Below are 23,535 nucleotides of genomic sequence, written 5' to 3'. Positions count from 1 at the left end.
AAAAAATGCTCAGAACACTTACATTAGCCTATAGTTGGGCAAGATCATCTAACACAAAGGCTGTTTTATAATAATAAAGTATTAATTTACTATAAAGTAAATAATAAAGTATTTAAGAAAAATGAAGTATTTATATAATAAAGTATTAAATAATAAAGTATAATACTAAAGTATTTATTATTACAAATAATAAAGTACTTATAATAATAAAGTAATGTAAAGTACTTTATAATAATAAAATAATTTATTGAATCCTGAGAGCAAAAAACAGAAGAGTTGTTTGAGTAGAGGATGGTTTTAAGTGTACTGATCGTTGACCCTGGTGATTGCGGGCCTGACTCGGAGCTGCTACTCCCTGCTGGTGCCCCGCATCATGGGAGATGGCCCAGGAAAAGACCCAAATTCAAATTCAAAAATTTGCTTTTTTACCATCGTAAAGTTGAAAAACTGTTAAGTTGAACTATTGTCAGTTAGGGACCATCTGTTCTCTAATATTCTATTAAGAATAGTCCTGTTAGAGACACTGTGTAAATAATGGTTTGGAAGGGCGAGCGTGGAAGCAAGGACATGAGTTAGAGGCCTGTTAACAACAGTCTAGGTGAGGGATGATGGTGGTTTGAGCTAGAGAGAGGGGCAGGAGAATTGGCCGGAGGTGGTCAGAAGTAGAGCCAGCAGGACCTGCTGATGGATGGGGTGTGGGGAAGAAGGAGAGGAGGGAATAAAGACTGACTTGTAGCTTTTTGGCTGGGGCAGTCGGGTAGATGATTTGGTGAGATGGAGAGGATTGAGAGAACGGCTTCTCCGGGGACAGGGACTCAAGAGTTATGTGTTGGACATGTTAAGTTTGAGATGCCCATTGTTTATCCCATTGAAGATATTAAGTAGTTGGTTTTCTCAGGAACACTCTAGGCCAAACAGATTCAGAGGTCAGTAGATTAGAGGAGGTATTTAAAAGTGATTGAAACTAGTTGAAATGACTCAGCTTGTTTAAAGAGGAGACTAGGGCACAGGATCGGACCCTCGGGAGCTCTCTTGTTCCGAGGCCTGGTAAAGGATGAGGAATCCTGCTTGCTGAGAAGTGGTACCGTGAAGAGCTGCTAAGCGGGCAGTACTCCGTAATGGCACAAACTTCCTCTTTCAACTAAAGTTAGACTGACTTATACAGAAATACACGAGGAAAGATACTGGAAGTAACCCACCCCCAGTATACCAGATTCTGTTTCATAAAACAGTATCTAAGAGTCTTACCAAATAAGAAGATCAAGCTTTTGTTTCCAGTATGTTATAGATTATAGAATGAGATGCGTTCTCTATATGCGAGGCTTCTAAAAGGTCATAAGCATGGCTGTGTGCTCCAGGGAATTAGGGTTTTAAAACTTATTTTTTTTTTAGAACAGACTTTTGGGGCACCTGGATAGTATAGTCAGTGAAGCATCTGACCCTTGGTTTCAGCTCAGGTCATGATCTCAGGGTCATGATATCAAGCCTCACATGGGGCGATGCTCTGGGTGTTGAGTTTAAGACTTGCCCTCTGCCCCTCCCCACCTCTTGCTCACTCCCTCACTTTCTAAATAAATAAATAAATAAATCTTTACAAACAGAGACGAAGTTTTCAGAATTACCAGACTTACTATAAATGAGGACAGTCTGTTGAGCGTCTCTGCCTTCGGCTCAGGTCATGATCCCAGCATTCTGGGATCTAGCCCCTTGTCAGGCTCCCTGCTCAGCGGGGAGTCTCCTCCTCCCTGTCCCCTCGCCCCTACAGCCCCATTTGTGGGCTTGTTCTCTCTCTCTAATGAAAAAATCTTCAAAAAAAAAAAATACATGAGGACAGTTGAGTTATAGGGGTCCATTTGTTCTTCGTGTGTGCGCATGAAGAATGGCACCTGTTTCCTTCCTCTTTTGTTAGGGGATTCCCTACTTTGTTCCAAATAAGTGAGTTATTACTACGTGACTTAAAATTGCCCAGCAATGGTAGGAGGATTTGGAGGAAATTAGAGCCCATACATACCTTCGAATATTGGTAGAATAGCCATTTCTGAAGACCTCTTCAGAAGCCCATTCCAACCTTAGCTGGTGAGGATCTGGCTCTGGGAGTCCTTCTGTACCATTTGGGTGATGCAGCACTGGGTTTGCTCGCTGTCTGAACTGGATGTGTTTCTCTCTCAGGTCTGGCGGGAGTTTCCTGACCGTCTGGTGGGTTACCCCGGTCGTCTGCACCTCTGGGACCACGAGATGAGTAAGTGGAAGTACGAGTCTGAGTGGACCAATGAGGTGTCCATGGTGCTCACGGGGGCAGCTTTTTATCACAAGGTAAGGTGGGGGGCAGGCTGGGCAAGTGGGTCTGAGGTGACAACACTGCACACACGATGCTTGTTCTGTGTGGCCCAGTTGAATTTCTGCTGAGTTCAGGAAAAATGTCCTCCTCAGAGGGCCTCCAGACGCCACGCTGTCGTGTGTGTCAACTCCACTTCAGTTAAAAAAGGAAGAAAGAAAGGCTATGTTGTATGATTTTTTTAAAGTTATTTTTCTTATTATACAAATACTGCATGCTCATAATAGAAAATATGGAAAATTCATAACAAATGTTATCATATAAGACACACACATACACGAAAGTCACTCGTAATCCAATCCCTTACAGATAACCATCGTTATTGTATAGATGTTTTCTCCAGTTTGCCTTTTATTTACTTATTCACGTAGACCGTTGTAAATATCCTCATTAGCTTGATTTTTGTACATATTATGAGTTATTAACATCAGCATTCCTTCATCACATAATTGCTAATATGCTATTGTACCAATACCCATAAATTATGTGTAACTATTCTTCTAGCTCTGGATATTTAGATAGCCTCAGATTTTTGGGGCAATTTTAGATAATGCTTAATAGCTAATGCTTTAGTAGCAATTAGTATCTGTTTTCACAACTGTTTATACGTGTGATCGTTATGATAGATTTCTACAAGTGGAATCATAGCAAAGGGAATGAACGTTTGGGGGAGGTTTTAAGATATATATATATATATATATGTCTATTGTTTTCAGTATTGTTTGCCCCAATTTATCTTCCCACAAACAAAATATAAAACTATCTTACTATAACCCCCACTTGCATGAAATATGTAGAAAGGGAAAACGAGACTGAGCTGTTTTGAAAGGTGAAAAGGGATCTTACTGTTTTCACTCTGATTGCACTACTGTGGTTGAGATTCCTTTTGTGTCTTTTATATTTCTTCTGAGAATGGTCCCTTCACGTTTTTGACTTTTTTATTAGGGAGAGGTTGAAAGAGGATGCTTGGGACTTTAGAATATTCAGGTTGAAGGTAGAGCACCGCTGGGAGTGTGGGGTTGACTTGAACCGTGATACCTGCTCCGTCGTCAGCAGCAGCCCGAGCTGCTGCCATTAGGAGTGTCCTGCACGTCTCTGGCCACCCCAGGGCCATTCAAGGAGCGGAGCTATGGGACAGTGATGGCATGTTGCTTTCTCAGCCCTGCTGTTTGTTTTTCAGGGTTCTCAGTCCAGAAATGGGCTTTGTTCTTAGCAATAATTAAATAAGTAAAGTGAGGCTTATAATTCGTGGGGTTTATGATCATTCACTTGTACACTGGCTCCCCCACCAATGAATTTCTACACTATCTCTTAGAGCTTCAGAACTGTGGCAGCTTCAGAATTGCCTTATTTTGGGGCTCGGTGGGTTGAGCGTCTGTCTCTTGATTTCGGCTTGGGTCACGATCTTAGGGTCCTGGGTTCAAGCTATGCATAGGCTCCGCACTCAGCTCTGCTACAAGCCTTGCTTGTCCCTCTCCCTCTCCCTCAGCCCCTCCCCCTCCTTACACGTGCATGCGCGCACACACACAATCTGTCTAAAATAAACAAATCTTTGGGAAAAAAAAACCCAGAATTGCCTCATTTTGTATTTTACTTCAAAAAGCGCATACCTGGGGTGCCTGGGTGGCTCAGTGGGTTAAGCCTCTGCCTTCAGCTCAGGTCACGATCCCAGGGTCCTGGGATCGAGCCCCGCATTGGGCTCTCTGCTCAGCGGGGAGCCTGCTTCCTCCTCTCTCTCTGCCTGCCTCTCTGCCTACCTCAAATAAATAAATAAAATCTTTAAAAAAAAAAAAAGTGCACACCTTTGCAGGTCAGTATACCGGGAGGTTCTCTCTGTTTCTGTTTGCAGTCTGTAGGCAGAACGTAGAGCCCAGGATTGAGCGCTGTGCCTCCAGAAGAAGAACCGAGTAGAGATCAGTGTGTAGTGTGTCTCTGACTGATATTTTATTTATTAAACATATGATATATGAGTCCAAATGGCCTGCATCCTACAAGGGCTTCACTCTCTGTCTCTCCTCTGCTTACAATAGGTGATTTTTAAAAGAATGACAGTGTGAAAGATTCTTGGTCATCTGACCAAAAAAAGCATTCTAATAGTTCTTACAGCCTTGTAATTAATCTTACAACAGAATGCTTGTCCTCATGATTAAACAGAATCATGTCCCCATGATTAAATTGTCCTTCGATTGTTAACCACGGGGCACCGGTGTTTCACTCTTTTTTCTTTTTGTCTCACCTGACAGTATTTTAATTACCTGTATACCTATAAAATGCCCGGTGACATCAAGAACTGGGTGGACGCTCATATGAACTGTGAAGACATTGCCATGAATTTCCTGGTGGCTAACGTCACAGGGAAAGCTGTTATCAAGGTAAGACATCCCGGTCCAGCTCTGCCACCAACTGCGTGATCTCGCGTAAGTTTTTGTTTCTCTGAGCCTGAGACGTTCTCATGAATGTAAATGAAGCTTTGGATTATGTGAACTTCAAGCTCCTTCTAGCTTTCAGATTCTGTGATTGATGCAATCACATTATAACATTAAAGCTAGGCTTTGAAAATTTAAACGTTTTCTTTTTTTATGTGGTTTCTTTTTTTTTTATATTATTTATTCATTTATTTGACAGAGAGAGAGAGCAGAGAGGGTACACAAGTGGGAGGAGTAGGAGAAGGAGAAGCTGGCTCCCCACTGAGCAGGGAGCCCGAGGCAGGGCTCCATCCCAGGACTCTGGGGTCATGACTGAGCCGAAGGCAGTCGCTTAACCAACTGAGCCCCCCAGGCACCTTTATGGTTTCTTTGTTACAGTTTCTAATATCCAGTATTAGAGATAAAGGCTGGGGTGGTCAGTCTACCAATTATGTTTTTAAAAACCTTCAATTGTATTCTCAAATCTGATTTGGAATCTAAATCTGTTAATTAAAGAATGCAACTTACAGCTCTCTCAGGGTGGCTGGGTTTTATTTTTAAAGATATTGAGAAGATAATACACCCTGTCCAGTTACAACTGTAGTTTTTCTAAATATTGTTCTAAATACCAGTCACCAGTTTTTTTGAAACTGCCTTTCCCATAACAAATTAAAAGCTGAGAGTACGTAAGAATCACATGGGGATCTCTGTATCTGTAATGTCTCTGTATCTGTAGTGTCTATTCCTGAAACACAGATTTTGCTCAATCCAGATTGCCAGATACAAAGAGAGTTTACATCTTTTTTATGAGTGGAATTGTCGTGACCCTGTTTCCTTCTGGATTAGAATTCCATAGAAAAATAGGCAATGCTTCTAGGCCAGATTCCTGTACTGGAGTCTTCCCATACTGAAGCTTACACTAGACGTGTGGTATGGCATCCCCGGTGATTGTTCGTGCTATAAGTTGATGGGAGAAGCTGGATTAAACCAAAGTGACTAAGGAAAGAGGAAGAGTCCTCATCTGTGCTCTGTGACCTTGGTCCGGGCCTTCCCCTCCCCCAGCCCTCTGACGCCGTCAGCGCTCACCGCAAGAAAAAGCATGTAAATCAGAAAACTAATTTTAAAAGAACTCCTCTTATCTCCAAAATTGCTTTTTGATGTGCTTCAAGATATTTTTAGCTGTGCCTGCTTACTCTGTGAAGTCATTCCACCATCTGTGTGCTGTTCTCCTTCCCCCAACCCCCATCTCACTACTGTTTACTTAGCTTCACTAGGTTAGGATAATAGTCTCCCTGGGTTTGCTAAGAAAATCATTAGCTGTTGAAGGTTTGGGAGCGCAGGAGGGAAAGGCAGGGAAAAGAATTCAGATGGTGAGGGGGACCATTGGGTTTTTTCCCTGATCAGAGGGAATTGCAAAATAACCTGGCATCTTCAAGACCATGGCGCTGCTCAGAGTGCTTGCCTTTAGCTGGAAGAGGGAAAATGAGTGCCTGTTGGAACTAAGGTTACGGTGAAAGTTATGGGAAGCTGTATTTCATCGCCCTTATGGCTGCAAGAACAAATGGTGTTTATACAAGGACCTTGGCAGTGAGAAAACAGTCATTAAACAGGAATTAAGGAGCTTGTCATCACCACTTCTTTCCAGTTACAGAAGGCAAAAGCCCTCCAAGCCTTTTTTATTGGGCCCTTGTGAGTTCTGCTGTTGGCCAAGCCAGACAGAATTGAATGGAAGAACGGTGAGGTGTGTGTGTGTGTGTGTGTGTGCGCGCGCGCGAGCCCACAACGGGCGTAAGTGTGCATGTGGAGGGAGGAGGCAGCTTGGCTTACAGAGCAGAAGCACGCACGGTGGTGTCACAAGCATGATTTTCTTGTCCTTGGCACTGACAACCAGGTGTATTTGTGTCCTTCCCTGGCAGGTAACTCCGCGAAAGAAATTCAAGTGTCCTGAGTGCACAGCCATTGATGGGCTTTCACTTGACCAGACGCACATGGTGGAGAGGTGAGTGAGCCTCTAACCAGAAGTCTGCCTTAGCCTCTGATCCCCATTTCCTGCTTTGGGCCTGTTTATGGGACTTGCTGGAGATATAAGGACAGCAGCTGGTAGCCATACTCACCTCCTTTGGCACTGTGGGAATTGGGTTAGTTCAAGCCCAGGTCACCCAAAGAATTAATTTGGAATGCTCCTCACTCAATTTGTAATGGCTGGAAGGGTCTTAAAAATATAGCTGGCCTTAAGCTCCAGGAGTCGGGTTCTCCATGTGGATGAAGCCGTTAACCGTCCACAGTCATTTGATTGGAAGCTAGTTAATTCCAAGAAAGTACTAGACTGTTTTGCAGGATGCTCCATGTGACAGTAAAGGTTTCATTAGGAAGAATTAAACCAGACCCAGAGACAATTTACCTTTGCTGACCAAAACACCTACCAAGAACAGAATTGAAAGCAGAGCTCTTTCCATTACAGAGAGAGAGAGAGAGAGATGTGAGCAAGGCAGCCCTGAGATACTCCTATTATTTCAATTTGGTCAGTTACTCAACAAGCACACTTTGTGTGGAATGTGATACTGAACCCTGTAAGTGAGCATAAAACATATGGGAGGTCTATGTCTTCCCACAGGACTGTTTTAATCTTGGAGTAGGCCTCATCCTTCCCTCTTGTAACGCAAAGGTCCCCAAGCTTGGTATCTTCCTAATCAAACCTAATTCTCCCAGAAGGCGGCTCCTTACATGAGACAGCAAGCTCGGACATCCAGTGACACTGTTGTCAAGCACTCAGAGAGTGTTAGAGTGATCCTTACAGAATAAGATACTGAGTCAGGTTTCCACAGGCTTATTGGATCTTCTTGGAGCGTCCATTTCTGGGGTCTCAGCCACGTTCAAGTCCTTAAAGCCTGGAGGGTTTTTTTGTACAAAAAGTTGTTTCACTTGGTCTATATTCTTCTATGAGTCTTTCCTCCTTCTTATTTCTTATTCTTACCCTCTAAAGAATCCTTTACTCTTTCATATATAAATATCTTACCCAAAAGACATGACTTCTATCGGCTGTCAGTGCGAAATAATATGTAATTTGGGAACTATCTGTCACAGTATCATAGGAATTACACAGTCAAGGGCAGTGATATTAACTGTCACAGCTCATCTAGAAGAGACATCAGTTACAGTCATATTGGACTACATGAAATTATTATTAAACCTACCTCCGTTCTGCATGTTTGGGAGAATTCATAGCATTAAGCAATTGGGTAATTGATTGGGCTTAGTTAAAATGGTGAGGTTCTAAGGTATAAGATAGGAATTTAGGGTGAAAGGTTGGCCTGATGATGGCCTTGCGGTTCATGCTAAGGCTAAACAACTCCTCTAGCACCCCTGACATAACAAATATAAAGAGACTTAACATGCGGCGAGAGAGATGTAATTTAGATAGAATTATTATTAAACACTGCAGAAAGTAACTGAGAGGGATGTGGGGGCTTCTCTTGGAAATAGACTTTTGAAAATAGAATAGGCGACTGCCCAGATGTTGTGAGGCTTGAATCAGATGCTGTCAGAGTTTATAATTAACCACAATAAATATGAATGCATGCACACACATGTGTGTAACAGTCTAAAGCTTCACGTGATAAGTGCCGTGAGGGAGACTCAGAGTGTTACCAGTGATCAGAGGAAAGAGAAGCAACTTCTTGCTAGGTTGATTACTAGGAATGATTTTGCAAAAGGTGACACCTGAAGTCAGCCTTCAGAGATCACTAGGATCACCGAGCAAAAAGAGGCAATCCCAGGCAGGGGAGACAGGGTGGCCAAAGGTTTCAGTCAGAGGGTGAAGGCGTATCTGGCAAGCAGTTTGGGTCTGGGCTGGCTAGAGTGTAGAACTCTGGCCTGATGCTGCCAGGCCCTAAAGGAGTGCCCACTAAAGGAGTCTGAACTTGTTCTTCAGGCTCCAATATGCCCCTGAAGGTGTTTGAGCAGGGCAGTGTGGTCTAAGTATTGTTTTGAGATTCTTCTGGAAGTAGTGCCCAGAATGGAATGAAGGTGAAGAAATTGAAGAAAGCCCATTTGGAAAGCTTGAAATAAGTTGAGTGTGGAAGGAAGGGATGGATTAAATTCCGAGACATGGGTTTGTGTTTCTCCCCAAAGGAAGATATGCTAGAACTAGAGGTTATAGGGAAGGAATTGACAGAGGGAGCTTAGATGTCACGTTAGGAAGAAATGGTAGTGCCGTCCGTGGTGTGAATGATACAGTTGGGAGGAGACTGCGGTTCACGAGGAGGGAGTGTGGACGAGTGTGGATGGTTGTACCTTCAGCAGTGTAAGTCATGAGGCAGGCAGAGATTCGAATTGCGGATCGGAGAGCAGTAAGAGGGGGAAAGATCGGGTCTTGCCCTCTGTGTGTGCAGATACAGATAGAGAGCAAACACCTGGAAACGTGCAGCTAGAGCTTCAGGAAGATGATGAAAACAAGAGTAGATACTGGAAAGACATCTGCCCAGAGATGGCCATTGACTGGAGAAAAGGCAATGGCAGAATCTTGAGAAACTGACATTTAGGGGACAGAAAGAGGAACTGAAGAGAAGGCAGGAGCGAAGCAGTGTCTACGGTGCACAGAAGCAAGGGAGGAGCACGCAACATGCAGCCTGGGAAAGAGGGCTTTGAGCTAAATGCTCAGTGGTGACTTTGAAAAAAAATAATGCCATAAAGTGATGGGGCTTAAGGGTTATGGCGTGTGAGTCTGTTTGGGGAAGTGGAGTTAGTGAATGTAAAGTACCCTTTTGAGAAACTCGATAGGGAACAGAGGAAATCAATCTTGAAATCAGAAACTGGGAGCAAAACTCTTTGGATTAAAGATTGAATCACTAAATTATTAAATGAGGCACTTAGGTCGGGAGGGAGGAAGGCATGATTTAAGCCATCCTGGGTAGACCAAGAGATGGAGTTACAACTGTAGAATTGTTCATTTGTTGGGGTTTTTTAAAAAACAGTTTCCTTTGCAGAATTCACAGTTTGCACAAAACAGCAAAAGAAGTTAACCAGTCTGCAAGCTACGACCTTGTGTTAGGTTTTATGGTTTAATAAGCTTATTTATTCTTATATTTGGGTTCTCGGAGCAGAAATCTCGGTTGTGTAGGAGCATAGCTTTTACTGCCCAGCATCCATTTCCAGGATCTGCTGTCAATGCTTTAAGAACCAGAAAGGCAAAAGTCTTTGTAACTGTCCATTTTGACCAGTCGTTTCACCAAGTTAAGGCAATATGGCAGAGAGCAGTGATCTGAAGAAAGAGCATTCTATTTTGATTCAGGCCCATCTTTGTTCAAATTATGGGTTTGCCACTTAGTAGCTGACTTAACAAAATTGATTTGCCTTATCCTGAATTCCAGTCTTTTCGTCTCCTAAAATAGGTATATTAATACCTATCAAATTACAGTGTCCATTCATGGGTTCAACAAATCCCTATTGAGCATCTTTGTACCAAACACTGTGTTTTGTCCTGGAGATGATTGCGGTAATAACACTGGAAAGCCTGTAACCTGGTGCCGGGCCACATCCATCTCCTTCCCAGTTTCCCCAGCATTTGTCCCCAGGGCTCCAGGTTACTTTAGGTAATTGGATGTGTTTACAAGGAAAACAGAAAACCGGGAGTCCTTCTCCTGCAGACGCTTCCAGCACTTCAGAGGAAGACAGTGGTTCTTAGTCCACTCGTACTAGATTAGAAAACCAACCCAGGGGAGCATTGACTGAATGGACCACTGACAGGACAGCTCAGGTGAGCCACTGGCAAGCGGCCAGCCTCACCACCTGCCCCAGCCTGCGGCCCAACCCGGAGCCCCTGTGTGAGAAGAAAGTAGGGAACTACTGTTCATACCTGGCTGGGGAGTTAGGAACCTTTACCACTCCGTGGCCCACAGCTTCCCCAGGTCAGGCTGTGTGGAGAGAAAGAAGCACTCACTAGGACTGGGTTAGCCAGGGGCAGCTGTCAGCAAGTCAGCTGGCCTGCGCCCCAGTGGCCTCTTGCCTGTGGCCCGGCCCTGTTGGCAGATCTAGTTACAGAGCAGACATTGTCCTCGGTGCTCTCCAGCGGGCTGTGGAGCCACTGTCCTCTGCCAAGAACCGTGGCCCTTCTTTAATACAAACTCACTGGTCCCTGTGCTGGGCACGGCTGGCCTTGGCTGGCCAGAGTCCACAGGCATGATGACTGGAAACTGGAAGAATCCGTCCATGTTTATAGGCAGAAGGCCTGCCAAGAGTAAGACCTTGGAGAGACTGACTTTGTCTGCCACTGCCTTGACCCTATGCTTGGAGGAGAGGGAAGTCACTGTGCTTACTCAGTACCCCTTTACAGAGACACCTCAGCCTTTCCCGGGGATCCCCTCGGACGCCCACCTCCTGAGTCTCACAGGACTGCCAGCAGGAGGGAAGGTCGTTACCTGTGAGTTACGGTAGTGTGAGGGAAAGCACAAAGGCTCTCTTGCCTGTGTAGACTGTGTTAGAGACTCAGCTCCAGCACTTGCCCATGTAGACCCGCATTAGACCCAGCTCCAGCACTTGCCCATGTAGACCCGCATTAGAGACCCAGCTCCAGCACTTGCCCGTGTAGACGTGCATTAGAGACCCAGGTCCAGCACTTGCCCGTGTAGACCTGCATTAGAGACCCAGCTCCAGCACTTGCCAGCTCTGGGGCTTCAGGCCTCAGCTTTAACTGCTCAGCCCCTAACAGGAAGCTCCTATAAACCAGCTCTTGGGGCTACCAAGGGGCCTGCTTCAATGAATCAGAGAAATGACATTTGTAAATTATCTGGCACATAATAGGTGCTCAGCAGTTCATTTCCAGCCCCTCCACTTGGACTTGGGAATTTTATTCACAAATAAATTCGTATCAGCTCATCATTAAGATTTTTTAGTCTCAGTAGCCAGACTTCTAGGCGTTGGTTCTGCCTCTTACTGTTAGTTGCCCTTTGGAGGTGTTACTCAGCTTCTCCATATCTCAGTCTTCCCAGTGTAAAATGGGAGTAACAGTAGGGTTGTTGGCATGATAGAGGGGGTTCCTCATCTCCGTAGCGCACTTGTAGCACAGCCTGGAGCCTCTGAGACCTCTTCGCTGTTGACTTACGGTGGTGGACACGGTGGTGGTAGCCAGAAGAGCTCCGAATGGAACGGTAACACATTGTTTTAGAAACGTAATGACCGAGAGGAAAGAACTGACGCCTGGCTCCTTATAAATTGGTTTCTTCCTAAAGCTCCAAAGACTCAAACACTTGTAGATGAAAATAATTTGAGACAAGGCTCCTGGAACCTCAGGACGGAAGAGACTTCTGGTCTGTGTCTTGAAATTCGGCCCCTCTTGGGTAAATGGTCCTGTCTGATTGGTTTGTTCTTACCATAGCTCTCCGGTGCCTGGGCCTGACTTGAGGGGAGACAGTACTGACCTTTCCGAAATCCATCCTGGAGGTTGAAGCCACGTTCACGGGCTCGTTTCTCCCCTCTGGTCCGGATGCGTCCTGCCAGCTATCACACTCAGTGGGCCTGAGTGACCAGAACGATTTCCCACCAGTGTGCCTGGCCTGCTCCACCCCGAGGAGATTGCTCCGGGGATCCAGGGGTGATACGGAGAGGAGGACACGTCGTCTCCCCTCCCGCAGAGCTGCCAGGCTGTTCCATCACAGAGCCCGATGGCACTGCTCGCTCTGGCCTGGGATCGGCGGGCACGGACGGCAGCTCTCCGCTGGCCAGCAGTTCAGGGATTGTGCTCCTTAAATGCTGGTTGAGTGAGGGAAGGGTTTATTGTTCGGAGGTGAGGTTCCCCAGCTGTTACCTTCTGCCTTCCACTGCTCCAGGTGTAAGGTCCTTCCCTCGGCCTTTTAAACTTCAGGAAGCTGGAGCTCAGATGCAGGACCCTTTCCCCCTTCGCCTTCTCTTCAGCTGGCACGCAGGGGGTTAAGAATTGTTGGCAGTGAATCCACCTTGGTTTGAGGCCTGTGTGTACTGAGGGGGAAGAATGACTGGAATTTGAGGGGGAAGGGAAAAGATACTCTGACCTCTGCAGGCCCGTGGCCTCCAGACAGCACCCCCTGTTCACTTTCTCCCCCCTGAACAATGGTCACGGTCCCCCCAGATCACTTCTGCTGTCCACACCTTCTCACCCTTTTGTAAGAGCCCAGGATTTCTTGTGTTGATACTGAATAGTACTGAATAGTACGTGTTTTGCTTTCATCTGTCAGTCTCTTGAATATTTGCTCCATTTTCCTCACTCCTTGCCCACTCATCCATCACCTGCCTCTCTCCCCAAACCCCTCAGGTCTGAGTGCATCAACAAGTTTGCGTCCGTCTTTGGGACCATGCCTCTTAAGGTGGTGGAGCACCGGGCTGACCCAGTTCTCTACAAAGACGACTTTCCGGAGAAACTGAAGAGCTTCCCCAACATTGGCAGCTTATGAAGCGGGCCTGGCGGAGGTCTGAACGTTGAGCTTGGACGGGGAGAACACGGACGCCCCGGCGCTCTGCTACCAGAGTGTGGGGGCTCTCTGACTGACATGCTGGGCCGGCACACCCAGTCTGCTTCCTCAAGAACCGGAACCTGAAGAGAGTGTCGAAGCACCTTGAACAGTGCGTGCCTGCTTCTAGTGTTTCCTATGATCTCTGATGGCTTCTTGTTGAAAATGCCAAATGGAAGCCTTTATGGCACACTCTGGGCTTAAGTCCAGCTCAGGCTCCCCTCATTGGCGGTTCCAATAAGACAATCTGGGGGGAGGCGTCACGGACCCTAAGACTGCGGAGAAGACAAACCTACCAGCCATATTAGATGTGGGGACTCAACGTAGATCGCGCCCATATCTCACCTTTAACTATTTCAGATCAGTGAGGTTTTTAGGCAGAAAAGCCAAACCAAGAACTTGGTGCAAAATCCCGACATCTTCTTGGGATTTGACATCTGCCCCGGGACCGGGGGCGCTGGGCCCACCCTGGGCAGAGCCCCCAGTGCTGGATTGGGATCCTGTAAGTTCCATGAACCATTCCTCTTTGGTTTGGCTTTTTGGTATGATCAAAATAATTTTTTATTCCTTTTTATACTATGTCTGAAATGTTGATTATTGGGAATCCCAGGAACGTTCTGTGTGTGTGTGTGTGTGTGTGTGTGTGTGCTGTTAACTCCATCTTCTGGTTACCTCCAGTCTACCGTCTGTGTCTGGGAGGGTATGTGGCCAGGAGGAGAATCTGGGGCCATGCGCGTCAAGTAAAAGATCCCCAAACTGTAAACATTCTGAGAGAAGATGCCTCCCAAAACCTCCAGAGGAATCTGTTTGCTTCTTGATTCGATCCAGTCAGTGTTTATAGGTCTTCTCAGGGAAAACAGCCTCCAAAGCCGTACCCCGAGCTGCTCTCACTAGTGCCCTGCTGTACACATCGAGGGAGCTGTGACCCTCGCCCCAAGGGGATGCCCAAATTTCCCTCATTCTTTTGGTGTAAACTGAACGTTAGCCAGGGAAGTTCTGGCTAATGTTAAATGCTCCTCCAACAACCGCTTTGCAATAGTTGCCGGGATATTTAAATCGTTCAATTTCAGCATTTAGTAATATTGCACATGTGTGAATTATACCTCTTTAAGCCCCGTTGATGAACAAATCTACTCTGGCAAATGTTAGATGTTATGGATTCGAAACAGATTTCTCTGGCTCTAATATTAAGATTAGCCACAGTTTGGGCTTTAGCCATAACATATGTCCCCAGAACACAGAATACATGACAATTTGCTTGGAATATGGTTGTAATTACCGAAACCTCGCTGTGTGCCCGTCAAAGTCACTCACCCACCACCCATTGTTCTCTCGAGTGACACGAAGGTGCAGAGTTACCCAGCTATAGCTTTGAAACCTATAGTTTGAACAAGAATCACTTCGTATGTCTTCCCATGGACTTCGAGAGGGCAAAGGAAACTTCAAGAAGCAGCCGAACCGAAAGGGGGAAGCACAAGAGTTTCATCTTCTTTCGCAGGGAGGAGTAAGAGCACTGGGCTGTTCTGGTGGGAGGGGCGAGATGCTATCCCCTCCCGTCCGTTCACCTTGCAGGTGCAGACACGGAAGCTGTGATTTGTCTGATGTGTTGCGTTCAAACACTGGTGCCTAAGAAATACTGTGGATTTGAATAACTACATTCCCACCAGTAGGGGACGTGGGAAGGTTTGTAATCTTGTATTTGTAATTGTGGGGATGCTAGGATGGAAACCAAGAGAAGGGGCATTGTGTTGTCACAGACGGTAAGTACTGCTGCCCTTGCTGGGGTTCCCTAACTTGCTTCCCAGGATTCAGGGTGGGTGGAGGGGCTGGGCCTCCCATTAAAATCCTTGCCGGCAGCCAAGGACGGCGCGATGCTCTGATGCTCTACGTGTGTAATCCCCTCAGCCTCGCCCCGTCAGCTTTTCTGCTCTTTTTCATGTCCCTGGTGACATGTCACTGGGCCCACCGCCTTAGTGGCTGCCTTATAATCCATGCCTCCCTCTCTAAGGATAAAGGTTTTCTCTTTCCTTTTTAAAAATTTCATTAGCCTTTCGGTTTTGGAAGAGGAGCATTTCGATCCAAGATGGTTGGGAGCCCCAGGGGCTGTGTTGGTGTGACTTTATCACCTTCTTAGGGGAATCACTGGGCTTCTCGGGGCATGAAAACTCCATGCAAAAGGCACCTCACTACTCCTAGAAATATTGCGGGTTCAATCTGGTAACGTAGCATGGAACGGTTTCTGTTACTGAGTATTCTATCCCAGGCACTTGAAACTTCAATGTTTCCATCTCATGAGCAGGCAGGTGGTGCAGGCCACAAGGAGAAACCCGGCACGAGGGAACAGCCAGTGGTCAGGCTTCATGGGTTCTGAGGGGGCTGGGGACACCGGCCCCTTCCCTGTGTATCCCTGAGCTGCTCACAGCGAGCCTCACCCAAAAACTTGGGCCGAGATCATCTGCCCTTGGGATGCCACAGAGCCTGGTTTCAGAAGCGGAACAATAACGCTAATTAAAATGTCATGTGCTGGCCTACAGCAGACAACAGCTGGTTTTAGATTAAGAAATCTTTTTTAAGAAATTGCATCTTGCTGGCCTGCACAGAAGATGAACCTGAGCTGGGCCTGGCTCAGGCCTAGATGTGCACTGAGTCACTCGCCTTTGCCCCCAGGGACCTAACTGGGAGGAGCCCACTTGGAATGCCGGTTGGAAACCCTTTTTTGCTGGTTAACATTACGTACTTCTTGATAGCCTTATCTCGTGTGTGGTAGCAAGCCTTCCACATGTTCAGGCACGCCCCTGCCTCTCTAGGAAAACTGAAGAGGAAAATAACAACTGTTCTCAGAGTCTCTGGTTCTTTACCCGCTAATGATGCGATACCGTCTCTTCTCCGTACTCAGTGTCACCAAGTTCAGAGCTCCGACCACCTGGCTCCTCCGCCAGAGCCTTCCGTCCTTCCAGCTGTGCTGCCAGCTCGTGGTTTTCCAGGCTCATTTCTCCACTGCCTTTGGAAAGAAGTGAGCACCCTCCTGGCACGTGCTGTCCGGGACTGGGAGCCGGAAGGGGCAGGCGGCCTCTTTGCTGTCATTTGTTGAAGGAGCTGCCAATCACCCTGTGCCCCAGTGGCTGCCTGGGATGGTGGTCTCTGGCCGGAGTGTCCCTCCCACTGAAAGATGCAGGTTCCTAGCCGCAGGCTCTGGAGGTGTGATTGCCCGGGTAAAAGTCAAGACCGTTTGACGGAAGAAGTAACAAGTAGCTGAAGGCAGAGGCTGCTTGGGAAATGGCTCAGGTCTGGCGACATTTCATGGCTAGCCAGTGAGAGGGTCCCGTGGGAGCCCCGCTGGGAGAGGTTTGGGCTGACAGCTGTCTGCCGACTGCCACCCATCCTGAGCCTGGTGGGTCTCCTTTGCTTCGGGGCCATTAGCTTCTTTGTGGGTAGGCTCCCTTTCCCATCTCGAGTGGCCCAGGTAGCCTGTGGCAGTGGCAGAAGCCACAGCAGGCCGCTCCCCAGGCCACCCTGGCATGGAGAGGTGGGGGGAGAGGGCGAAATTGGCCCCCAGATCTCAGCCACTTCCCAAGGAGCCATTCTGGCAGGGCTGCTCGCCATCCTGGAGGGCAGCTGCCATTCAGGAAGACTCTGGAAGCAACCTGAGCCTGCCGCAGGGCCTGCAGGTACATGAAGCCGGGGGCCTGTCTACTCACCTCAGCCCTGCTCCCTTCTAAGCCCTGGGGCTCCTGTCTGAGGCCACTGTTGGATACTCACCATTTTCTGAATATGATCAGGGATAGCCTGTGGCCCCATTGTGCCAACCAAGCATCATCTGACGGTCTGTGAACAGATTTCTTTGACCTCCTGGCCAGGACCCTACTTGCAATGTGAAGGTTTTCTCCTCTCTTTAGGCTGGGTGCATTCTGGGCCCGACCCACACCTTTCATCCACATTTGTCACTGTCAGACGGATGGGTCAGCAGGGGTTTCCATCTCGAGGCTCCGTGACTTCCACGTTCCTGGGGACAGGGTATGGGTCCGCACAGGCAACTTTGTGCCACGGCTTTTTCACATCAGGCTCACCCATGCTGACATTACAGGGGAGATGGGCAGAGTTGGGGCCCCCTCTCCCAACTTCCCAGGCCTCTCTCATTTTTAAGAAACAGTTGAGTCACCAGCATCTGTGTCTGGGCTTCTGTTTCCCCAAATTAACAATGTTTTGGGGGGTAGAGTTGTGTCTCTCATTCTGCTCCCAATGACGGCATTTCTTCCCAGTCCTGTTGAAGGGTATGGAGCTGTCAGGAGAAGACAAAGGGAAGGATGCGTGAGTGGCTCCCGAGAGCTATGAGGCAGCTGTGTCTGCTAGACGTTTCTCAGCAAAGCTCCATCTTGCCTGCAAGCTCTCAGCAGAGCAGGGACTGGAGTCCATATGTCTTAGACCCAACCCCCCAGCCACTCCATATAGAGTGTTTCCTTATGGAGGCCACCGTAAGTGGCTTCCCATCAGAATAGAACTACTTGGGCTTTTATTTATAGCCACCAACTTCTATCATGAACACCTCTGCCCAAGAATAAACTCAAGGAGCGTCTGGTTTTCTGGTAATCACAGCCAAAGGACAGCCCGCTCCTCCTTAATCCAGGTGAGGTAAGAGAACATTTATGCAGTTGTTTGGTTTTTCTCATCATTCATTCATCAGAACACCGTTGCTGGACTCTGTGCCAGCTCCAGGAGAGAGAGGTGAGTAAGACACTGTCCTGAGTTCAGGGCGCTCGAGTTCTCGTGGACACTCTAGAGCTGTGTGAGATGCTGGGAACACGTCAGTGGCCGAGGACTCTGCACATACTTTTTAGCCCCAGCTGTAAGTGAAGAATCTGTTAACACTATTTTCTCCGGTGCCTGGAAGATGCAAGGGTGTTTTCGTTTCCTCTTCTCATAGCACTGTCCCTTGAGTTGAATCCTGAACCTTCCTTGGCCTCGAGAGAGTCCACTCCCATGCCTTAGTTTCTTCAACCAGAAACTGGACGTAGCAAGAGCACTTGGACCCAGGATGGTGAGATGGAATAATGTCTGAGTATGAGATCTTTTCTCCTTCTCTTAACCAGGGCCTTTACGAGGTTGTACCTGGTGATGCTGGCAGCCGGCCCTCTTCCGGCCCCTATTTCTGCTCACCCTGTTACCAGAGAGCTTGGGGGTCTGGATCCTATCTGGCCCCGTCAGGGTGGATTACCAAATGAGTGGTTCTTTTGCCCCAGTCCCTTTCCTGTGCTATAAATAAGCCCCATGTTTATTTTCTTATGTTATTGAAATGAGCACTTGGGATCTGGGCCTCTTGACGAGTCCAGAGAGCGTCCATCCGGTGCCTGGTGAGGGCCCTGCATGGCTGGCTGCTGTCTGAAGCTATTTGGAGTCCTACCCCCCCTGTGTTTTGGATGTGGCTTAATTTCAATAGTAAGGTCTGTATGCAGCCGTGTATCTGCTGATTTTCAGGTTTCAGCTTTCTGCCAGCCTCAGTGCCTGCTTAGAAGTAAAGTTGTGTTTCTCATTAAGGGGATAACAGCCACAATTGAGGTAATTAACAAAAATTGTGCATTGGTGGCAGCAGCTCCTATAGGATTTCCAATAGTCTTTCTCCAGTAGACCCTGAAGTGTTTACCTTCATCCTCTCCCTTCTGCCTACCCTGTCTGTGCCCAGTCTCTGTTCTTGTTCTCTGGATATAGTCCCAATAACTTCTCCTGTAACAGCTTTGTTCTTGTCACCAGTTTGGTTCAATGTATTGACAACTTGGCCAAATGAGGATTCCATCAACTCCATCTTCCCCAGTTCTTGGGAGATGCAAGGGATTTTTAAACCTCTCTTCTCACAGCATCTTCCAGCTGCCAGTTGTCTTGGCTTTTCTTCAGAAGTTATAAGGATGAATATCCATGAATATCAGATTGATGCTCCGTTTAGTCCCATGGCTACAACATCTCACTGGAGAGGGTGACTTAGGGACAAGTGTCAGAATAGAAAGGAAACATCTCGCAGCCCAGTGTGGTGTATTGCAGGCTGTGTCTAGGTCTGAGAACTAGGAAATGATCTGATTTAGGACTTCCTGAGGAGTGATTTCTGCCTCCTTCAGGGCTTGATATCCCATCACAGGTACCTGGTGAGACTATGGCCAGGACACAACCTTGTCTATCAGAGCTTGGATTGAAGAGCATCAACTACTCAGGAAGGATGAGCCTGGCAAGTCAATAGAGAGATCTTCCTGTAGACACAACCTGAACCTGAAGTCTGTTAACGAAGAGAATTGTGCCTGACAATGAGATTTAATTCACTTTCAGAGAAGGGACCAAGAAAGAGTAAATTTTCACTCAGATGTTTTTAGTCTACTGACTCCTAAACATTCTTTTCCTTTAAAAAATAAGAAGCCTGATGTGATGGATTCATCCAGTCAAGCCCACTGATTGAGCACTTACTGTATACCAGATTGAGCACTTAACTGTATACTGTTCTTCATGTGAGGATACTACATGGATCAGAACAAAATGCCCACCTTCATCTAAAAGTTTACATTCTAAAAAGGAAGACAACCAAAACAAGTAAATTAATATAATTTCAAATGGCAATAAATGTGAAGAAAATATAGTAAGGGGAGACTGTGGCTGGGGCATGAGGAAGTATCTTAGATGGGTTGGTCAGAGTGACATTCAAGCACTGATGTAAATGTTGAGAAGGAGTGAACCATAAGGGTATCAAGCAGGGGGAACAGCTAGCACAAAGGCCCTCAGGCAGGAACAAGCTGTTTTAAGAATAGCAAGAACGCTGTGTATTTAGTGTGGAGAGCATGGTAGAGATCACACCAGAAAAGTAGGCCAGAGCCAAATTGTGGGCCATGTAGGCCAAAAGGATTCTGGATTTTTATTGTGTGTGATGGGAAGGCACTGGAAGGTTTTAAGCAAAGCAGTGATATCTGAATGGTATTTTTCTAAAAGATCATTTCAGCTACTGTGCAGTGAGTAGGCTACATGGAGCAAGAATTAAGGAAAGGAAATCACTTAGAAAGCTGTTTTAGGAGCCCAAGTGAGAGATGGTGGCTTAGTTAGACTTGGACAGTAGTAGCAGAGGTAGTAAGAAGTTATACTGGGAATACATTCTTACTGGACTTCTTGATGAATGTAGGAGAAAACAATGGAGGATTCACAGCCATCTCCTAGGTTTTTGTCCTGAGTAACAGAGTGAGTGGTACCATTAACTGGAATATGTCGACTGCGGGGATGAAAGCAGTCAAGTGTTGAGAGTGAAAATCAAGTGCCTTACTTCAGGCATGCTAAGTTTGAGATACCTTTTGGACATCTAAGTGGGAATATCATTTAAGCACTTAGATATCTAGAGCTCAGGGGAAAAGTTGGGACTAAATATGTGGATGTGAATTAAAACCTCTAGACTAGAGGAGATTGCCTAGAGAGTCAGTATAGATTGAGAAGAGAAATGGACTAGCACCTAATTACTAGGCCTACTCTAATATTTATAGAGGGGAAAGCAAACAAACAAAAACCTCCAGAAAACCAAAAGAGGACACTAAAAAGTTGTTGCTGGTGAGTTAGGAAGAAAGCTGGGAAGGTATCTGTGAGATAGACTGTGATAAATTAAAGATGCACATTTGAAGCCCTACAGCAACTACTAAAAACCTTTACAAGAGGCATAGCTAATAGGCCAATATTGATGGAACACAAGAAATATATGAATCAAAAAGATAAAAAGAATAATGTAAACAAATACAGGACAAATAAAAAAAATAGAGTAGACTTAAACCCAAATATGTCAGTAATTGCATTAAATATAAATGGTTTAAACATTCTAGGTAAAGGGTAGAGATTATCATTCTGAATTAAACAGCAAGAGCAATTAAATGCTATCTGTAAGGAAAACACTATAAAATACAGGTAGAGTATACTACACAATTGTGAATCATGAAGAAAGTGGGGATGATTATATCAATAAGGGGCAAAATTAACTTCAAAACAGGAATATTGCTAGGGAGAAAGAGGAATGTTTCATATTAGAAAGGAATCAGTTCATCAAAAAGACCAAACAAGTATTCCTAAATTAGGCACTGAGTAATGATGCTCCAAAATATTTAAAGCAAAAACTAACAACTGAAAGGGAATAAGATAATCTACAATTATATTTGGATGTTTTAACATTATTCTCTTGGTAATTTTTTAAATATTTTATCTGTTTATTAGAAAGAGCACAAACCAGTGGGGGTGGAGAGAGGTTGAGGGAGAAGCAGACTTCCCACTGAGCAGGGAGCCTGATGTGGGGCTTGATCCTGGACCCTGAGATCATGACCCAAATCAAAGATAGATGCTTAACCAACTGAGCCACCCGGGCACCCCAGTCTTTTAGTAACTGATAGAACAAGTTGATAGAAAAGTCAGAAAAATCAGATAACTTGAATAATACTATCAACTGTCTTAGCTTAATTGACAGTTATAGAACACTTCATGCACTAATAACTGAATACACATTTTCCTCAAGTATATATGCAACGTGCACCACAAATGCATCTCACCATAAAATAACTCTCAGTAATTTTTGAGGAAACCAAAACAAACTATGTTTTCTGTTCACAATGGAATTAAATTAAAACACATTTGTTGAAGTCCCCAATAGGTGGAATTTAATGTATTTCTAAATAATGCTTGGGTTCGTAAAGACACAAAGGAAATTAGAAATATTTGGGGCTAAATGAAAACACCGTGTATCACAGCATGGGATAGAGTATTAGGAGATCTGTAGCTTGAAGTGCTTATGTTAGACAAGAACTCAAATGAGGTTACCTGACCGGTTCAGTTGGAAGAGCTTGTGACTCTTGATCTTGGGGTGGTGAGTTCAAGCCCCACGCTGGGTGTAGAGGTGACTTAAATAAATAAAACTTTAAAGAAAGTAAAAATAGGGGTGTCTGGGTGGCTCAGTCAGTTAAGTGTCTGCCTTCAGCTCAGGTTTTGATCCCAGGCTCCCAGGAGGGAGCTTGCTTATCCACCCCCCAACACTTATGCTCTCTCTTGCTATCTCTGTCTCTCTCAAATAAGTAAATAAAATCTTTTTTTAAAAGATGGAAATTAGGGGTGCCTGGATGCTTCAGTGTATTAAGCCTCTGCCTTCAGCTCAGGGTCTTGTGATAGACCCCTACATTGGGCTCTCTGCTCAGCAGGGAGCCTGCTCCCTTCGTGCCCCCCTCCCCCTCGCCTGCCTCTCTGCCTACTTTTGATCTCTCTGTCAAATAAATAAATAAAATCTTTTTTTTAAAGTAAAATAAAAAAGAACTAAAATTAATTATCTAAACCAGAAAATACCCTTAAGGAACTTGAAAAAGAAGAAAAAATTAAGTCCAAAGTAGAAGAAAGAAGGAAGAGTGGAAATAAATGGAAAATGGACTAAGAATGGAGAGAAATAAATTTTTAAAAAATGATTAAAAAATTAAAAGAAAAACTGGTTCTTTGAAAAAAAAAAAATCAGTAAGGAAGTGTGTTCAAAGAAAAAAAGAAGTTATAAATTACCAGTATCAGGAATCAAAATGAGGACAGATTCTAAAAATATTAAAAGGAGAATACATATGAAAAACTTTAAACTGATAAATTCTGCCATGTGGGTGAAATGGACACAATCCATGAAAGACACAAAGGGATAAAACTGCCTCAAGAAGAAATAGAAAATCTGAATAATCTTGTATCTGTTAAAGCAATCAAACCCACAATTTAGAACTTACCTCAAAGAAAAACCCACTTAGTTTTACTGGCAAATTTTATCAATTAAGAAAGAAATAATACCAATCTTACATAAACTTTTTCAAAAATTAGGAGAGAAATAAAAAGATATAATTTACATTATGTATGTTTTTTATTTTTTTAATTTTTGAAAGGTTTTATTTATTTATTTGACAGAGACACAGCAAGAGAGGGAACACAAGCAGGGGGAGTGGAATAGGGAGAACCAGGCTTCCTGTTGAGCAGAGAGCTGCTTGTAGGGCTCGATCCCAGGACCCTGGGATCATGACCTGAGCCAAAGGCAGACGCTTAACAACTGAGCTACCCATGCGCTCCATAATGTATGTTTTAAAGAAACATAGAAAACACAAAGACATGCACACAGATGTCCATAGCAGCTTTGTTCAGAATAGCTGAAACCTGGAAACAACTCCAAGGTTCAAAAGATAAGTGGATAGACAACTTGTGGTATATCCATACAATGGATAGCTAATAAACAATAAAAATAACAAACTATTGAGACACACAACATGGACGATTTTCCAAAATAGGTGAACAACAGCCAGACACAAATGAG

At 45.4% G+C, this 23,535-nt stretch overlaps 1 protein-coding gene across 1 annotated transcript in view; it reads left to right on the top strand.

The window, feature by feature from the left end:
* The window catches only part of EXT2 (exostosin glycosyltransferase 2), a 141,160-nt gene extending 127,366 nt beyond the window's left edge, over nt 1-13,794 (top strand). The window contains exons 11-14 of the mRNA XM_004763195.3: nt 2,170-2,313; nt 4,579-4,707; nt 6,657-6,739; nt 13,025-13,794. Coding sequence (XP_004763252.2) covers nt 2,170-2,313; nt 4,579-4,707; nt 6,657-6,739; nt 13,025-13,163 — 495 coding nt within the window. The 3' untranslated portion in view covers nt 13,164-13,794. The remainder of the gene's footprint in view (nt 1-2,169; nt 2,314-4,578; nt 4,708-6,656; nt 6,740-13,024) is intronic.
* Nucleotides 13,795-23,535: the final 9,741 nt, after the last annotated feature.

Source organism: Mustela putorius, unplaced genomic scaffold (genome assembly GCF_011764305.1).
Source record: "Mustela putorius furo isolate JIRA1106 unplaced genomic scaffold, ASM1176430v1.1 tig00003859_pilon_pilon_pilon, whole genome shotgun sequence".
In the NCBI taxonomy this organism is placed as follows: domain Eukaryota; kingdom Metazoa; phylum Chordata; class Mammalia; order Carnivora; family Mustelidae; genus Mustela; species Mustela putorius.
This window is presented reverse-complemented; position numbering and strand designations above follow the sequence as displayed.